Source organism: Erythrolamprus reginae, chromosome 6 (assembly GCF_031021105.1).
Source record: "Erythrolamprus reginae isolate rEryReg1 chromosome 6, rEryReg1.hap1, whole genome shotgun sequence".
NCBI classification, from domain to species: Eukaryota; Metazoa; Chordata; class Lepidosauria; order Squamata; family Dipsadidae; genus Erythrolamprus; species Erythrolamprus reginae.
In genome coordinates, this window is record NC_091955.1 from 77,388,160 (window position 1) to 77,405,605 (window position 17,446).

The window sequence follows — 17,446 nt, forward strand, 5'->3', positions numbered from 1 at the left end:
AGGTGTTATTTGAGTGTTCCCTTTATTTTTTTGAGTAGTGTGTATGCCATGACCTGTCATTGTTTACCCATTGCACTGCTACAATCCTTGTGTATATTCCAGCCAGGATTTTCCTATATCCATATAAGTGATAGGTTCACTCAAGAAGATGTGAGTGCTGATAACTCAAACCGGGAATATTGTCTTCATGTTCTGTATTTTTCCTCCCCAGGTGGCTTTCTCCGGAGTATCCAGGAAAGATAAAATATCACCATCTCGGTGAAAAGCTGATCCAAAACCTTTCGGTGTATTTGGGGATGGAGACGAATTAAATAAATTATCTTGACCCTGAAAACTGCTGTCAAATAAGCATCCTTTCCAAGCTATAGCTTACCTACATTATTCAAAGTGTAATGAAGGAAGAAGATGCCTTTACCTAGTAAATTCCTCACATAGATTTCACTCCCCCCTCACCATCTTCCTTTTATTTTGCATATTACTTCTTCATTTGTCTTAACAGCTTATTCTAAAAGGGAGTATATATGTGTGTGTATGTTTCAGGGACTCTCCAGATTTTCCAAAAATAAGTTTTCCTAGCGCTTAAAATTGACTGGAGTTGACTACAGTGATCCTTCGAGTTTCGCGTCCTCGAGCATCGCGAAAGGGCTATATCGTGAGTTTTCAACCCGGAAGTAAACTCCACCATCTGCGCATGCGTGCCCTTTTATTCTATGGCCACACATGTGTAGATGGTGGAGTTTCCCCAGCTGGGAAGCAATAAGAGCAACGGGGTGGGCAGGGGAAGGCCGGGCGGCGCGCGCGCGGGGGCCGCTTCCCAGCTGGGAAGCAATAAGAGCAACGGGGTGGGTGGGGGAAGGCCGGGCGGCGTGCGCGCAGGGGCCGCTTCCCAGCTGGGAAGCAGCGACAGCAACGGGGTGGGCGGGCGAAGGCCGGGCGGCGCGCACGGGGGCCGCTTCCCAGCTGGGAAGCAGCGACAGCAACGGGGTGGGCGGGCGAAGGCCGGGCGGCGCGCGCGCGGACAAGCGGCAGCAGCGAGGCGGCGGGGGAACCCCAATCTTCGGCTCCTCGCTGCTGCGGTGGAAGTAAAAACACCATCTGCGCATGCGCAGATGGTGTTTTTACTTCCGCACCGCTACTTCGCGAAAAATCGATCATCGCTTGGGGTCCTGGAACGGAACCCTCGCGATGATCGAGGGACCACTGTATACCAAACTGTACGATTTTGCTTTTCCCTTTTTTTATCACTAGGCTAAATTTTACTGGAAGTGGGAGCAGAATTTGTACACATATAATATTTTAAGCAAGAGACCCAACAGTGCTCAGCCTCCGCTTTGCTCCATGGCCCAGAATCCCTTCAGTGCATCCTTATTGGTTGTCACACCTAAAAATGAAATCCCACATCTGGTGGCATCACAACCAACAGCTTCCTTGAAGCTGAGGTTTCAAGGCCAACTCTTACTCTCAGCAAGAGCACAAACAGTATTGGGTTCCCACCGGAACGGTGTGTGTGTGTGTTTCGGTAGTGAAAATGGAGCTGCGCGTACAGCTCCGGGTGATTGGTGGGCGCATGCATGCGTCAGAGCGACACTTGGCTTCTGCACAGGGAGCAAAGTCCTGCGAGAAGATGCGCAGGTGAGTGACATTTTGGGGATTTTTAGTGGGTTTTTTGCTTCCATGCATGCACGGAAACAAAAAATCACCAAAATCTCACGCGCCCATGCGTCTTCTCACAATATTTGCTTTCTGTGCATGTGCAGAAGCCAAATCTCGTTCTGATGCACGCACGCATCCACTGGACATGCGTGTGCCCGTGGGTCACCTGGAGCTGCGCATGCATCAGCAACGGTAGTGGAGGTAACTTGCAATCCCCGCCTGAGCACAAACTATTATTTTTATTGAGATTTACAGAAAGAGAAAGGTGTGGATGAAAGCATACCCATGTCCTGGCACCTTTATGCTTTGTTGATTTGAAGGTGCAAATCGGTTGCCACGAATTCCACATCGCGGGTGTGATCTGCGTGTCAAGTACAGTGGTTCCTCTACCTAAGAACGCCTCTACTTACGAAATTTTCTAGATAAGATTTTTTGGCCTCTTCTCAAAAATCATTTTCCACTTACAAAACCGAGCCTCCGAAACTGTAACTGGAAAAGGCAGGGAGAAGCCTCCGTGGGGCCTCTCTAGGAATCTCCTGGAAGGAACAGGGCCAGAAAAGATGGGAAGAAGCCTCCATGGGGCCTCTCTAGGAATCTCCTGGGAGGAAACAGGGCCTCCACCTTCCCTGTGTTTCCCCAATCGCACGTATTGTTTGCTTTTACATTGATTCCTATGGGGAAAATTGCTTCTTTTTACAAACTTTTCTACTTAAGAACCTGGTCACGGAACGAATTAAGTTCGTAAGTAGAGGGACCACTGTACGGTACATATAAATAGTGTCACTTTGCACAGATCACTGTTAATATGCTTGCGTGTATGAATTGCCGTGCAGTGTAACAAACACTGAATAACCCAAGAGGAATTTAGAGATAGAAAGCAACTGTTTCACAAGTGTCCTGGCCACTAGGGGGTGCGTACAATCCCATCATCAAAACCATCCGATCCATCCTTTAAAAGCTTTCAGGCATTTTTCTGTTGCTTGAAAGAAGTGAGTAGGTGGGAAGGTTCTTCAAAAGGATTGCTTTTGCCTTTCAAATCACCCTCTGAATTTTACTCCAGAAGATACACAGAAACAAACAAAAAAAACCTACAAACAATACTTGGGACTAAACACATGCCTTTTTTTGTTTTAATAAACACATACGTCCAATTGCAACTGATCAGACTTACTCCGACAGAGGGTGTGGACATATATCCCAAACTCCAGGATGGGGCAGTAAGTCATCACATAGTGGTCAGTTGGATAAAAGTGGATTCAGTAGCCCCACCACCACCACCCCTACCAGTTCTTCTTCTCCCGTCTCTATGTGCCCTTTCTTTCTCTTCTTCTTATTTCTATATCACTTCACATCATTTTACAATCATGTTATCCAGGTTAAGGCAGCGCAGGTCATTGCTGCCACCCCTTGGGAGAGTAAATGGAACAAATGCCTCTGCCTAAAAGTCTTCCTAACCTCAGTATAAATAAGAAACTTTTTAAAAAAAAATGTAATAGATAAAGGTCTCAAAATCATCTCAAAGTCTGCAAAGGGTCAGTGAACGGAGAGCTTTGGGAGTGCTTTGTCCAGTCCATGTTCTTCATTGAGCCAAACCTGCACCATGCTGTATTGGAGGCCATAAGGTCAGCTGTCCACCCAGGTGCAGCTTTTAAACGCTGCTTCTCTGCAGCTGTCTCCACTGCTGGAACAGGCTAAGCTGGACTTGTTTTTTTGGGGGGGGGAAACAAATGGAGTCCACGTTGGGTCTGCTGAAATGTTTGGAATATCCTTCTCTCCATGCCTGGTGGTGCTCCAAATACTTATTTCTTATGAAGAAATTTCATTCTGCTACCTAGAGGGGAGTAATGGTGGGGAAAGAAAGAGAGAGAATATTTATTGGAAAGAAAAAGACAACTCCTTTACCTGCCGAAAAGACTTTTGGGTTTGAGTCTCCAACCTTTCCATGTGAGTGTAAGGTGGAATCTTTGTGGAGCTGAGGCCAAACTGCAGAGAGCTCGGCGATTTTTCAGGATTCCTTGATGGGGAGATTGGAAAATGACCCCTTACAACAGGGCTGTCAAACTCAAAGCCCGCAGGCGAGGTGCTTAGATCTGGCGTGAGGCCAACCTTGAAACAGGAAGGACCAGCCCACGATGCCTCTGCTCACACAGCCCTCCCTGGCTCCATTTTTGACCATGATTGCCTCTTGCAGCCCTCTGCCAGTGAAAATGTAGCTTGGGGGAGCCCTCTGTTTTCATTGGCAGATGGCTAAAGGAAGCCATTTTGGCCGAAAATGGACCTGGCGGGGGTGCCCTGAGCTCCATTTTTGCTGGCAGAGGGCTGCAGGAAGCTGTTGTGGCCAAAAACGGAGCCTTGATAAGTGACGTCTAGTTGACCATGTCCACCTTGACCCTGACCCTGGCCCCACCAAGGTCAAACAGAATTCTGATGCGGCCCTCAATGAAATATGAGTTTGACACTCCTGCCCTACAATGACACCTGAAATCTCCTGCAATTGTAGAAATTAAACCCTAAAAATTCACAGAAGATAGAGGTGATTCTATAACGATTAACGATTATTAAACGTATGTATTCACCATCGCATTATGTGCAGTCTCCTTCCTTATTAAGCAGGGATGTGATGGGACAGGAAGTATTTTGGAAGGCAAGAAGCAAATGCTTACTATAGTTAACATTGGAAAAGCTTTCAGGTTAAAAAAATGCTTTTTTATGTTACATTATCTAAAACGGGGGTCCCCAATCACCAGGCTGCAGACCATTACTGGTCCACGGCCTGTTAGGAACCAGGCCGCATAAGCGAGCAAAGCTTCATCATATGTGTGGGATTGAGGTAACCTGTTAAACCATCCCCAACTTTCCCTGGTCCATGGAAAGGAGGAGGAGCCGAGGTGGTGCAGCAGGTAGAGTGCTGTACTGCAGGCCACTGAAGCTGACTGTAGATCTGAAGGTCAGCGGTTCAAATCTCACCACCGGCTCAAGGTTGACTCAGCCTTCCATCCTTCCGAGGTGGGTAAAATGAGGACCCGGATTGTGGGGGCAATATGCTGGCTCTGTTAAAAAGTGCTATTGCTAACATGTTGTAAGCTGCCCTGAGTCTAAAGAGAAGGCGGCATAAAAATTGAATGAATGAATGAATAAATATTTTCCTCGGAACTGGTCCTCTGTGCTCAAAATGTTGGGTACCGCTGATCTAAACCATAGTTAACAGGTGCAAACATAGGTAACAGGTGCAAACATAGGTAACAGGTGTGATTTAAACATGGTGAAGTAAAAAAATAAAATAAAATTATGATCATTGCAGCAGCTGCACTTGCTCAGATCCCTTACCTAATCCTTTCAAGAATTTATTAACTCCGCTCTGTTCTTCACTGGGAAGGGTCTCCAGATATTCCTGGGCACGTACCTCAAACAAACCTAGAGAGATCAAGAAAAACTACAATAACAACACCAAAAAAGACTAACCATTAAGTTCATTGGTTTCAGTTGCTACTGCCAATTGGGGAACATTATGATGCTTAAAAAATGAGCTGAGGTGGCGCAGTGGGTAGAGTGCTGTACTGCAGGCCACTAAAGCTGACTGCTAGATCTGCAGGTCAGCGGTTCAAATCTCATCACCGGCTCAAGGTTGACTCAGCCTTCCATCCTTCTGAGGTGGGTAAAATGAGGACCCAATAGTGGGGGCAATATGCTGGCTCTGTTAAAAAGTGCTATTGCTATCATGTTGTAAGCTGCCAAGAGTCTAAGGAGAAAGGCGGCATTAAAAAAAATATTGAATAAATAAATAAAAAATAAAAAAGCAAAGCAGAAATCTACACAGGTAAGGCTGTACTTAGGATCCATCAAGTATCAGGAATCCTTTGTAACTCAGAAGGACAATTCATGCCTTGTAGATAAAAGGTCTCAGGTTCTATCCTGACTCCAAACTTGACTGTAAAAAATATGACTTCAGTAACCGAGTTGTCGAAGCGTGGAACTCATTACCGGACTCCATAGTGTCATCCCCAAACCCCCAACTCTTTACCCTTAGATTATCTACAGTTGATCTATACAGATTCCTAAGAGGTCAGTAAGGGGCGAGTACAAGTGCACTAGAGTGCCTTCCGTCCCCTGTCCTATTGCTCTCCTATATCTCCTATACCTTTCTTCTATTCCTATATCTTTTCTTCTATTCTTTCACTGATATGTTCTATTACTCATACCTTCTTTTCTATTATTTCTTAGATATATTTTACTATGAGTATCTCCTCTATAACCTTCATCATGTATTTTACTATGTGTATATAGATATATACCCACTAAAACCCTCATTGTGTATTGGACAAAATAAATAAATAAATAAACAAACAAACAAACAAACAAATAAATAAAATTTCCGAAAAGGATTGGAAACCTATTCCAATATCAGTGATGATAATGCTAAGGAGACAGTTATTTTGACTTAGTGTAAAGAATCTGCTGGATTCTTTGCACTATCCTTTTGTCAAGAGGACCATCCTCACCTTTGGCTCCCTGTTTTCGTAATTCCCGTTCCTGAATGAAGCCTCCAAACATCTGAGTCTCCATAAAAACTTCCAGGAACCTCCGAAGGCTCTTTGAAGAAACGGACTTCCGGAATGCTTCCCGCTGGAGCGCCTTTTCTTCCTTCTCCGCAGGAATCATGAAGAGAGAGTAGTGTCCTACAATCTCCACAAAGAAGCGGACAAAAGCTTCTGACACCACTTCATTCAAAGGGCTGGATTCTGAGGGGACATTGTAGGGAAATTGAGGAGAGGCAAAACAAAGAATGAAATACAATGGTACCTCTACTTAAGAACTTAATTCGTTCCGTGGCCAGGTTCTTAAGTAGAAACGTTCTTAAGTAGAAGCAATTTTTCCCATAGGAATCAATGTAAAAGCAAATAATGCGTGCAAACCCATTAGGAAAGAAATAAAAGCTCGGAATTTGGGTGGAAGGAGGAGGAGGAAGAAGAGGAGGAGGACAGTCGCTGCTGAAGGAAGAAGGTGAGGTGAGGGGAATCAAAAAAATCCAAAACTTTAAGGCTTAAAAAAAAAAGAGGGACTGAGGCGGCGAGGAGGAGCATGCGCCTCCAATACACCCGGCACAAGGCTGCCTCCCATACACTGGCTGCTTCTGCTGCTACCTGCTTCCTCTTCCTTCCCATGCTGAAGGGCTCTCCTCTCATCTTGCTCACTCGCTTTGTAGCCAGCACATTTCCTTTGCTGTGGTGACTCCTCGGCTACCCAGAGTGAAGAGAGCATTTCTTTTCTCTGGGCACTGGAGTGTTCATTCCCTGTCCAAGCACCCAGAGAAAGGAAAATGCTTTGTTCACTCTGGACTGCCAAAGCCTCCTTAAGCGCCACCGAAAGGCTCCTCTGGCAGCCCAGAAAAGCCTGAGATGGCTGGGATTAAAGGGGGAATGGGAGGAAACTGTCCGGGCCTTCGTGCCACTCTCAAATTGGGAAATTTTTTGGGCTCGGGTTCTTAAGTAGAAAATGGTTCTTAAGAAGAGGCAAAAAAATCTTGAACACCTGGTTCTTATCTAGAAAAGTTCTTAAGTAGAGGCGTTCTTAAGTAGAGGTACCACTGTAAAATCAAAAGGAAAACATACTTGGCAAAAATGATCTTCCTTAACTGTTTTTGGCTAACCTCCAGATCTATTCCACTACATCACTACATCTCTCAGGAATTTTTCCTGCCTGAACTGCTACAAAACAGACAGTAGCAATGGACTTTAAGAGAAACCCTCCCATCCTACCACCTCTTGTAACTGGACAACACAATATCAACAGTAGAGACCTTCAAATTTCTAGGTTCTATCATATCTCAAGACCTAAAATGGTCACCTAACATCAAAAACGTCATCAAAAAAGCACAACAAAAGTATTCTTTCTGTGCCAACTCAGGAAGCTTAAACTGCCCAAGCAGCTGCTGATACAGTTCTACAGAAGAATCATTGAGTCTGTCATCTGCACCTCTATAACTGTCTGGTTTGGTTCTGCAACCAAACAAGACCAGCAGACTTCAGAAGGGAATCAGAACTGCAGAAAAAAAATTGCTGCCAACCTGTCTTCCATTGAGGACCTGTATACTGCACGAGTCAAAAAGAGGGATGTGGCATCCTGGACACAAACTGTTTCATCACCTACCCTCAAAACGTCGCTACAGAGCACTGCACCCCAAGACAATTAGACACAAGAACAGTTTTTTCCCAAATGCCATCACTTTGCTAAACAAATAATTCCCTCAACACCGTCAAACTATTTACTAAGTCTGCACTACTATTTCTACTAGAACCCGGGTTCGGGGTTCGGGGTTCGGGGGGTGCTGGCAAGCCCCCCAGGCCGGCTGCGACCTTTTAAAACACCCGCCCCGCTTCGCAGCTGTCTCCTGAAGCTGAACGCTAAAGCCGAACTTCCGCGTTCGGCTTCAGGAGACAGCTGGGAAGCGGCACGGCTGTTTTAAAAGGTCGCAGCCGGCCTGGGGGGCTTGCCAGCACCCCCCGAACCCCGAACCCGGGTTCGGGGGGGTGCTGGCAAGCCCCCCAGGCTGGCTGTCACCTTTTAAAACAGCCGCGCGGCTTCCCAGCAGTTGCCGAAAGCCGTTTTTTTGCAGGGGTTTTTTTGGTTGCACGGATTAATTGACTTTACATTGTTTCCTATGGGAAACAATGTTTCGTCTTACGAACCTTTCGTCTTACGAACCTCCTCCTTGCACCAATTAAGTTCGTATCATGAGGTATTACTGTATTTTCTTTTATGTACACTAAGAGGGTCCAATCACACTTGCCCAATAAAGAATTCTATTCTATTCTATTCGGACTGAGGTGTCTTATGGACAGAGATTCTGCTTTGAATTCAAAAGGTTTTTAGTGCTATCTTCAAAACAGAATCACAGAACAAAAGAACGAGAAAGGATCGGAGAAAGAGAGATAGGGAAGAGGAGAGGTTTCTGTGGGGCAAGCTCGAGGGAGAGAAAGGGATAGAAACAAGTTTCCCATTCAAGTGTAGTAAGTGGATGTACTTTATCACTTTCTCTTTTCTTTTGTCATCAATTTTTTGACATCTGGCTAAACCACTGGTGGTACTCGAATACTGTCATATCCTAAAAGTGGCATAATCTGTGAAAAGTTTGAGAAGCACTGCTATACTAAATGCAAAAGTCCTGAACTGATAAACAATCATTGTCAACAACAAAAAAAGACTACCAAACCTTAAATAAAAAACAAAACAAAACCCGAACCTTGTTTGCCGTGGAGTGTGACTTCCTCCTTGTCATTTGCCAGTTCATTTCTTTGCTCCAGTATGTGTTCAAGCGCTCCTTGCAATTTCCGGGGCAAAATGGAATCTTCGTCTTCCATCTGAAAAAGAAGAGCGTGCATTCAAAAAAGCCTGCATGAAACTCAGTCCTGCATGCAGGGAGACCAATCCGACAATAACTGCATCGACTGCCGATTGATTTCCAGACACGATTCAAAGTGTTGGTTATGACCTATAAAGCCCTATATGGCATTGGACCAGATTACTTGCGGGACTGCCTCCTACCACATGAGTCCCAGTGACCAGTTAAGTCCCATAGAGTCGGCCTTCTCAGGTCTCGTCAATTAGACCAGTGTTTTTCAACCAGTGTGCCATGGCACACTAGTGTGCCGCGAGACATGGTCAGGTGTGCCGCGAAGCTCAGAGAGAAAGAAAGCAGGAGAGATAGAAAGCAAGAGAGAGAGAAAGCAAGAGAGAGAGAGAAAGAAAGCAAGAAAGAGAAAGAGCGAGAGAGAGTGAAAGAGAACAAGAGAGAGAGAAAGAAAGCAAGAGAGAGAAAACAAGAGAAAGAAAGCAAGAGAGAGAGAGAGAGAGAAAGAGAGAAAGAAAGCAAGAGAGAGAGAAAGAGGGAGAGAAGGGGAGAGAGAAAGACATAGAGGGAGATAGTGAGGGAGAGAGAAAGAGAGCAAAAAAGAGAGGAAGGAAGGAAGAGAAAGAAAGAGGGATGGAGAGAGAGATAAAGAAAGAGGAAGGAAGAGAAAGAGGGAGGGAGAAAGAAATAGAGTGAAGGGGAGGAATGTGCCCCAGGGTTTCGTAAATGTAAAAAATGTGCCGCGGCTCAAAAAAGGTTGAAAATCACTGAATTAGACAATGTCGCTTGGCAGGACCTAGGGGAACAGCCTTCTCTGTGGGCGCGCCGGGGGATGATTGACTTTTAATATTACTGGGGGTTTAAACAATAAAACAATGTACAACAAATCTAATAATTTAAAAAACATTAAAAAGCCCATTATTAAAAGCAAACATATATACAAACATACCATGCATAAACTGTATAGGCCCGGGGAAGATGTCTCAATTCCCCCATGCCTGACGGCAGAGGTGGGTTTTAAGGAGTTTATGAAAGGCAAGGAGGGTGGGGGCAGTTCTAATCGCCGGGGGGAGCTGTTTCCAGAGGATCGGGGCCGCCACAGAGAAGGCTCTTCCCCTGGGTCCTGCCAAACGACATTGTTTAGTCGACGGGACCCGGAGAAGGCCAACTCTGTGGGACCTAACCGGTCGCTGGGATTCGTGCGGCAGAAGGCGGTCCCGGAAGTATTCTGGTCCGATACCATGTAGGGCTTTATAGGTCATAACCAACACTTTGAATTGTGACCAGAAACTGATCGGCACCCAATGCAGACTGCAGAGTGTTGGTGTAACATGGGCATACCGAGGGAAGCCCATGATTGCTCTCGCAGCTGCATTCTGCACGATCTGAAGTTTCCGAACACTTAACTAGTCTAAATTAATTGGATTTAGGATATTTGTGTAAGCCACCAGAGTCCTCAGAGGGGCAGCTTATAAACCAATCAATCAATCAAACAAAAAAACAAACAAATAAATAATGCTCTTGCTCCACAAACATGCTTTTTTTGCGATAGTGCATACATATTTTACACACTGAAAGCTGTTTGAGGTTTCAGACAGTCTGAGAAATAAAATGATGGAACCTTTTTGGAGATGGGTCTATTTGATCCTTCATAGGCATCTGCAAAATCCCCACTTTCTATTAAATGCATGGGGCGTATTTCCCCTTTGCGGATATGGTCAAGTTAAAAGGATAGGCATTAAATGGCAATTGGCGCCTACGAGTGCTGAAGGATACAATTATAATAGATTCCATCTTGGGCCATGGCTTCCATATAGCGGTAATTAACTCCAGACGCAACCCTGAGGATGAAAATAGCTTCTAATTGGACAGATCCTAATGCTACCAAGGTACAGTATAAGTCACTGAGAAAAGACTGAAAAATAAGTTATGCTTACCTGTCTAAGGAACCGGTTATTAACAAGGTCAACCACAAGGACCTGGTCACCAGTGAATGCACATAAAGAGAGAGAGAGAGAGAGAGAACATTAGAGCAAAATAACTCTCTAAAAGTCTTGCATTCAGAACTCAAAATGCCTCAAAAATTGTTAAGTAAAGTGTAATTTTAGGTACAACAGAAGCAAATTCTTGAAGAATTCCCTTAAGTATAGCTAGGTTTGTTCCAAGGAAATCGAAGAGAAATTAAATTTACTTTTTTATCTTGGTCCCACGCCTTTGGGGGAGATATTCCCAACACATCAGTTAAAGCAGGGGTCTCCAACCTTGATAAACTTTAAGACTTGTGGACTTCAATTCCCAGAATTCCTCAGCCAGCAAAGCAAAGAAGGCTGAGGAACTCTGGGAGTTGAAGTCCACAAGTCTTAGAGTTGCCAAGCACTGAGTTAAAGGACCCCATCAGGTTTTGATCCAGGTTTCTGCACTCCAGGGATAGAGGGAAGAAGTAGACCGATGTCCTTGAGAAAAGATTGCCTGCTTTGCAGCTTTCAGGAGAAAAGACTGCATCTCATCAATTGAATGAGCCACAAAAAGATATGAAACCCATTTTGATCACAGGGTGGTTTTACGAATTTCACCACAAAACCACAAGCTGACAACTGAAACATATGGAAGCTGTTCTTCACTTCTCTCTCTCCCTCTGTCTGTGTCTCTGTCTCTCCCTCTCTCCCTGTCTCTATCTCTGTTTCTCCCTCCCCCTGTCTCTATGTCTCTCTCCATAGAACATTTTCTCTCGGGAATTTTCCCTGCCTGAGTTGTGACACAACAGACAGTAGCAATGGGCTACATTAAAATGAGAGCTAGCTGCTTGCTTGTGTTTAAATGATGGAAGCACAGAACTGTCAATGTGTGTTTAATTTGGTTATTTGTTTTTAAAATAGATCTGCTGCTTCTCAAAACTCCACCCCCCCCCAAGACATCTTATGTAAACATTTTCAAAACAACACTGAAAATCTACATCACATTCTGGAACAAGAAGATAAAGCAACTATAAATTTTTTTTTTTTAAAAAAATAAAGCTTTGGATCACCTTTAAAACCCCCTAGAGTTTTTAAAAAATGGACTAAAAGGGCTGGGAAACTAAAGAAGGCAGGCATTAGGGCAACTTCTCAAAGAAATAATTTCTACAGAAAATACCCCGGTTGTCTGTAGCCCAATCACTGCACTTTTATTTACTTCTGCAGGCAATTTTAATACATGTTTTAAATCAATGTTTTCCAAACTTGGCAACGTTAAGATGTGCAGATTTCAACTCCAGAATTCCCCAGCCGGTATACTGGGAATTTGGGGAGTTGAGGTCACATCTTAACAACGTCAAGTTTGAAAAGCATTGCTTTAAAAACGTCTACCTCTGAGCCACAATAATGTTTCCAGCTGAAAACATGCAGATTATGAAAGTATGTGGCTAGCAAGATACTGAAACGTCCCATATCTGACTTCCCACATGCAACTTAAAAGGTAAATTGGGGTTTAACGCAACTTTCAGCTCTTCTGATCTCACCTCTTCGACGGGCAGCTCCTTGAGGCGGGGCAAGCAGCTGGAGAGCAGGCCAATCAGAAAGGGGGTTGGTGAGCAGACAATGTCAATCATTGAAGGGGGAAGTACCGGGATGTAAGTGTGCTGCCAGGCAAATGGGTACAGAAGGGCCACAGTGGCATGGCAGCACTTGGACAAGGTACTAGAAGGAAAAAAAGGAAAGAAGCAATCAAGATTCCTTGTAGTAGCTCTTGAAAGGATTTAAAGTCAACGAACACAAAATAAACACGCCTTAATAAACACAACTGGCTTTCTGACTGTTGTGGTTAGCTCTGGCCCAGCTCCTGCCCCAAAGACTGTGGATGTGGGGGAGACATCCATATGTTGCAGGCCTGTTTTGCCCCCAGTGGAATCTGCTGATGAAGGCTCCTCTGACCAAGAAGACATGAGTGACAGGGAGGAGAGTGTGGCAGACAGCTCAGAAGGAGATCAATTATCTCTCTCCTCCTTGGATTCAGAACAAGAGTTAATGATACAGCCACGCATGCGGAGAGCGATGCATAGGCAGCAACAACTGAGAGATTATTATCAAAGAAAATGAGGCCACCTGTGGTTGGGTGGGGCTGTGGTAATTAATGAGGCTGCTATAAATAGCAGCCTGTGGGTTTGGCCATTGTGGAGGATTATCTGATCATTGTGTTTCGTGACTGCTTTACTGACTTTGACCTTTTGTGTGCTGATTTTTGTGAAAGAAGAAGGACTGTGAATTGCCTCACAGCTGCAAGCTAAGTATCACAGAACTGATAAGGGACTTGTACAAATTACCAGTTTGTTTGGAGACGAGTGCTCTTTGCTATACCAAAAGAGGGATTAGTTTAAGTGAATTTTCATTATAAAGAACATTGTTTTGAATTTTCAAACGTGTGTGTGTGTGTCTGAAATTTGTACCTGTGAATTTTTGGGAGGATTCTATCAGAGAGCCCGACAGAACACTGACGATATAACTGACTTGTAAAAATCCAGTCTGTTTCATTGTGTTTATACTATAGTATTCTAGGTGGCTTTTTAAACAGGTTTTTTTAAAAGAAAAAAAAAGAAAAGCAAAATCATTTACATCAGTGGTTCTCAATCTTGGAGTTGGGACCCCTTGGGGGGGTGTCGAATAATCATTTCATAGGGGTCGCCTAAGGCCATAGGAAAAGACAAATTTCCCGAGGTGTTAGGAACTAAAGCTTCTATTCTGTGCCTTGGAACATATTTTTACAATCCGACCAATCAGGTGTTTAGAGTGGGGGTGTCCCTTTGACCTTCCTGCCAATCAGCTTCAAGCTCTGTTGGGAGAATTGACGCTGGATTTATGGTTGAGGGTCACCACAACATGAGGAACTGTATTAAGGGGTCACGGCATTAGAAAGGTTGAGAACCACTGGTTTACATTCATAGTAACATACATACATATATATTCCATTTTTTTAAAATGCAAATAGTTCTAAAAAACTTTTTTTTTTTAAACTAATATTTCTCCTAGGGAGATTTTTAAAACATACAAAATTGCACGCTAAAAGTTTTTGATCCTGAAGATGAAACTGAAAATAATTTGGCCACTAAGAGAAGGAAGGACTCACTGGAGAAGAGCCTAATGCTCGGGAAGATTGAGGGCAAAAGAAGAAAGGGACGACAGAAAGAGGTGGCTGGATGGAGTTGCTGAAGCAGTAGTCGTCAGCTTAAATGGGATGATAGAGGACAGGAAGTCCTGGAGGAATATTGTCCATGGGGTCGCGATGGGTTGGACATGACCTTATTTATTATTATTATTTATTATTTAGATTTGTATGCTGCCCCTCTCCGCAGACTCAGGGCGGCTCACAACAGAATACAACAATTCATGACAAATCTAAATTATAGTTTAAAATATTTAAAAAACCCCATTTACTAAGCAAACATACACACAAACATACCATGCATAAATTGTATATGCCCGGGGGAGATGTCTCAGTTCCCCCATGCCTGACGACAAAGGTGGGTTTTAAGGAGCTTACGAAAGGCAAGGAGAGTAGGGGCAGTTCTAATCTCTGGGGGGAGTTGGTTCCAGAGAGTCGGGGCCGCCACAGAGAAGGCTCTTCCCCTGGGGCCCGCCAACTGACATTATTTAGTTGACGGGACCCGGAGAAGGCCCACTCTGTGGGACCTAATTGGTCACTGGGATTCGTGCGGCAAAAGGTGGTCTCGGAGATATTCTGGTCCAGTGCCATGAAGGGCTTTAAAGGTAATAACCAACACTTTGAATTGTGACCGGAAATTGATCGGCAACCAATGCAGACTGCAACTAACAACAACAAAAGTTTTTGCACACAAGTATCCACACCTTTTTCAGATCATAGAAAGAGACAATGCCGGCAGCTTTTCATTAATTCTCATTAATACTTCTAGGAATAGAAGGCCCAACAGAAACCTGGAATTCCGTTGCATCCGTAAAACACACCTGACCAATTAAATCAGAAGTAGCTGAGTTCTTCCAGCAACTACAGTGCAGATAAGATGATTTCTCAAAATTACATCCTGGGGCTCACATCTCAGTTTCAGGCCCATTCCCCCCCCCCACTCCGAGTACAAGAATTCCTGGAAATACAGCATTAAAATGCTCAGATTTCACACAGTTGCCTTTTACACGTGGCAAGGCATGGAGCCGTCCCAAATTCCTAATACTTTTTCCTGCCAGCTAATGGAATTGCTATCAAAACCGAGCCTGCATTTCTGCTGAAATCAGCTATTTGTAGGAAGTTGGCATAAACAAAAAAATCCCATGGAACCCTCTGACGTATATATAACTGAGAGCATTTTGGTTTGGTGGGATCAGCTTCAAAGCCCATCTAGTTAACTTCTGAGTCACAGTGGCATGGCAGGTGAGCCGAAATTGTTCATTAAAATTTCCTGGATTCTAAAACACCGAGATTGTTCCAATACAAATTCCTCCTGTTGATCAAATTGAAATACTGCTCATCAAAGGGGAACGTAAGAAAAACCATGGACTGAACAGCTAAGTTATAGAAACAGGAGCTGGTCTGGTTGACGGGGCCTTCTCTGTGGGGGCCCCAACCCTCTAGAATCAGCTCCCCCCAGAGATTCACACTGCCTCCACCCTCCTCGCTATCTGCAAGAGTCTTAAGACTCATCTATGTCGCCAGGCTTGGGGCAATTAGACTTTGCCCCTCTGACCAATAAATGTGATGTATGGTATGATTGGACTGTTTGACTGAGTGTTACATAGGGTTTTTAATTGTATTTTTTAATGTATTAGATTTGTTTTGGATGCTTTGCTTCTATATTTATTCTGTAAGCCGCCCAGAGTTTTCGGAGAAGGGTGGCATGCAAATCTAATGAATTTAATTGAATTGTACTTTGAAAAAAGGCATCCGGAAAAATGAATAGACAGGTTAATGGCATCATGGCAGGTTTTCTAGATATGTTTGGATGACCTTTAGTTTGGATATGGGTGACGTGCAGCTTACACTCAAATAGAACCCCCCAGATTAAGAGCGACTTTGGGTCTTTCAGATTTTAAGAAAGGAACCGCTAAAAAACCTTTTGCAAAAAGGTGAATGCTATTTTCATAATCAAAACCAACACTTTTCAAACCCCGCCCTCCGAGATAGGCAAGAGAACAAGCCACTTCATCAGGGTAGGCTTGAAATCTTGAGCATCTGGAAGCTGCAAATGTAACTCAAACAGAGCCATAACGTCATTCGGGTTTATAAGCCAGGTCTTGAATGGATGGAGATGGGGGGAAGAGAAGGAGGAGGGAGATATATTGTGCTGCCTAAAGGAATCATATGGCCAGGAAACCACTTACAGCTGGCTTGAGTTAAGTACCATGAGAGAATGTATGTGCTGAGCAGGAGAAAAAAGAGGGGAAGACTTGGTGGAGGAAGAATATTCCACGCCTGACAACAATTTCTGCAGTTATGTGACAGAAAATGAAAGAACTTGCAAAGAAGCAGGACTTGCAAAGAGAAGTAGGACCTGCAAAGAAACAGGACCCTTTTGGCTGGCTAAGAATCTTTTTTTTTTACAGAATAAAGTTTCTATCCCTCATGATTATAAAAACTAAAATTTCTAGGGGATGCGGTGTTTATTCTAACTCATTCCACCACCCCGCCCACGGCCACCCTTATCTTTCTGGTCTTCTTAATTATACAGAAAGGCACATCACGACTACCACTGCTTCTCTAAGAACATAAGAAGAGCCATGCTGAATCAGGCCAAAGCCCATTGAGTCCAGCATTCTGTGTCACACAGTGGCCCACCAATTGTCCATGGGGATCTTGAGCAGAAAGAGAAGACAAAACCCTTACTTTCCCTTGACCCCCAACAAATGGTACCCAAGGGAATCCTGCCTGCCTCAACCAACATAGAGGTAGTGACTCGGACATCCGTTTCAATAACCATCGATACATTTGGCATCCATGAATCTGTCTAATCCTGCCTTGAAGCTTCTCTTCCATTCCAGCAATCCGGATCTAGTTTGCTTGCAGAAGATGACATGGGTTTTTAAGCTGTCCACGCTATCAACCTGCCACCAAAACAGCAAGTCGAATTTGCTTTTAGGAAAACATGTTTATAGCACATCTGTCAATGCCCAAACTCTTTCTCAGAGTCCATTGTTGCTAAACTGACTTTTTGGGAGAAAGAAGAAATGAGTTGGGACATCATGAGTCATGAAACCCTACTCTCATCACCAAAAACTTTGGAGCGGTTGTCTTCAAACTAGTGCCCACTACAGATTTTTACGAGACCGTTCCAACATCCCAAATGTGCTTTTTCAAGAGGCAACTGGACTTTCTTGTTGTTCATTGAAGATGTTTCATTTCTCATGCAAGAAGACGAGAAGCGAAATGTCTTCAAAAAAAGCCAGAAAGTCCAGTTGCCTCTTGAGAAAAAAAATAAAACACCTTTGGGACAACCATGACCTGGAT

General features: G+C 44.1%; 2 protein-coding genes across 3 annotated transcripts in view; one reads left to right on the plus strand and one right to left on the minus strand.

The window, feature by feature from the left end:
- The window catches only part of LOC139169759 (uncharacterized), a 60,527-nt gene extending 60,214 nt beyond the window's left edge, over positions 1–313 (plus strand). The window contains exon 21 of the mRNA XM_070756327.1: positions 212–313. Within this exon, the coding sequence (XP_070612428.1) occupies positions 212–243 (32 nt within the window). The 3' untranslated portion in view covers positions 244–313. The remainder of the gene's footprint in view (positions 1–211) is intronic.
- A 2,441-nt stretch (positions 314–2,754) lies between these two features.
- DENND2A (DENN domain containing 2A) overlaps positions 2,755–17,446 on the minus strand; it is a 93,883-nt gene continuing 79,191 nt past the window's right edge. For both annotated transcript variants that reach the window (XM_070756337.1, XM_070756336.1), the window contains exons 15-20: positions 12,498–12,675; positions 10,939–10,980; positions 8,894–9,011; positions 6,153–6,392; positions 4,981–5,067; positions 2,755–3,484 (exon numbers count right to left, since the gene is read on the minus strand). In XM_070756337.1, coding sequence (XP_070612438.1) covers positions 3,453–3,484; positions 4,981–5,067; positions 6,153–6,392; positions 8,894–9,011; positions 10,939–10,980; positions 12,498–12,675 — 697 coding nt within the window. In that variant the 3' untranslated portion in view covers positions 2,755–3,452. The remainder of the gene's footprint in view (positions 3,485–4,980; positions 5,068–6,152; positions 6,393–8,893; positions 9,012–10,938; positions 10,981–12,497; positions 12,676–17,446) is intronic.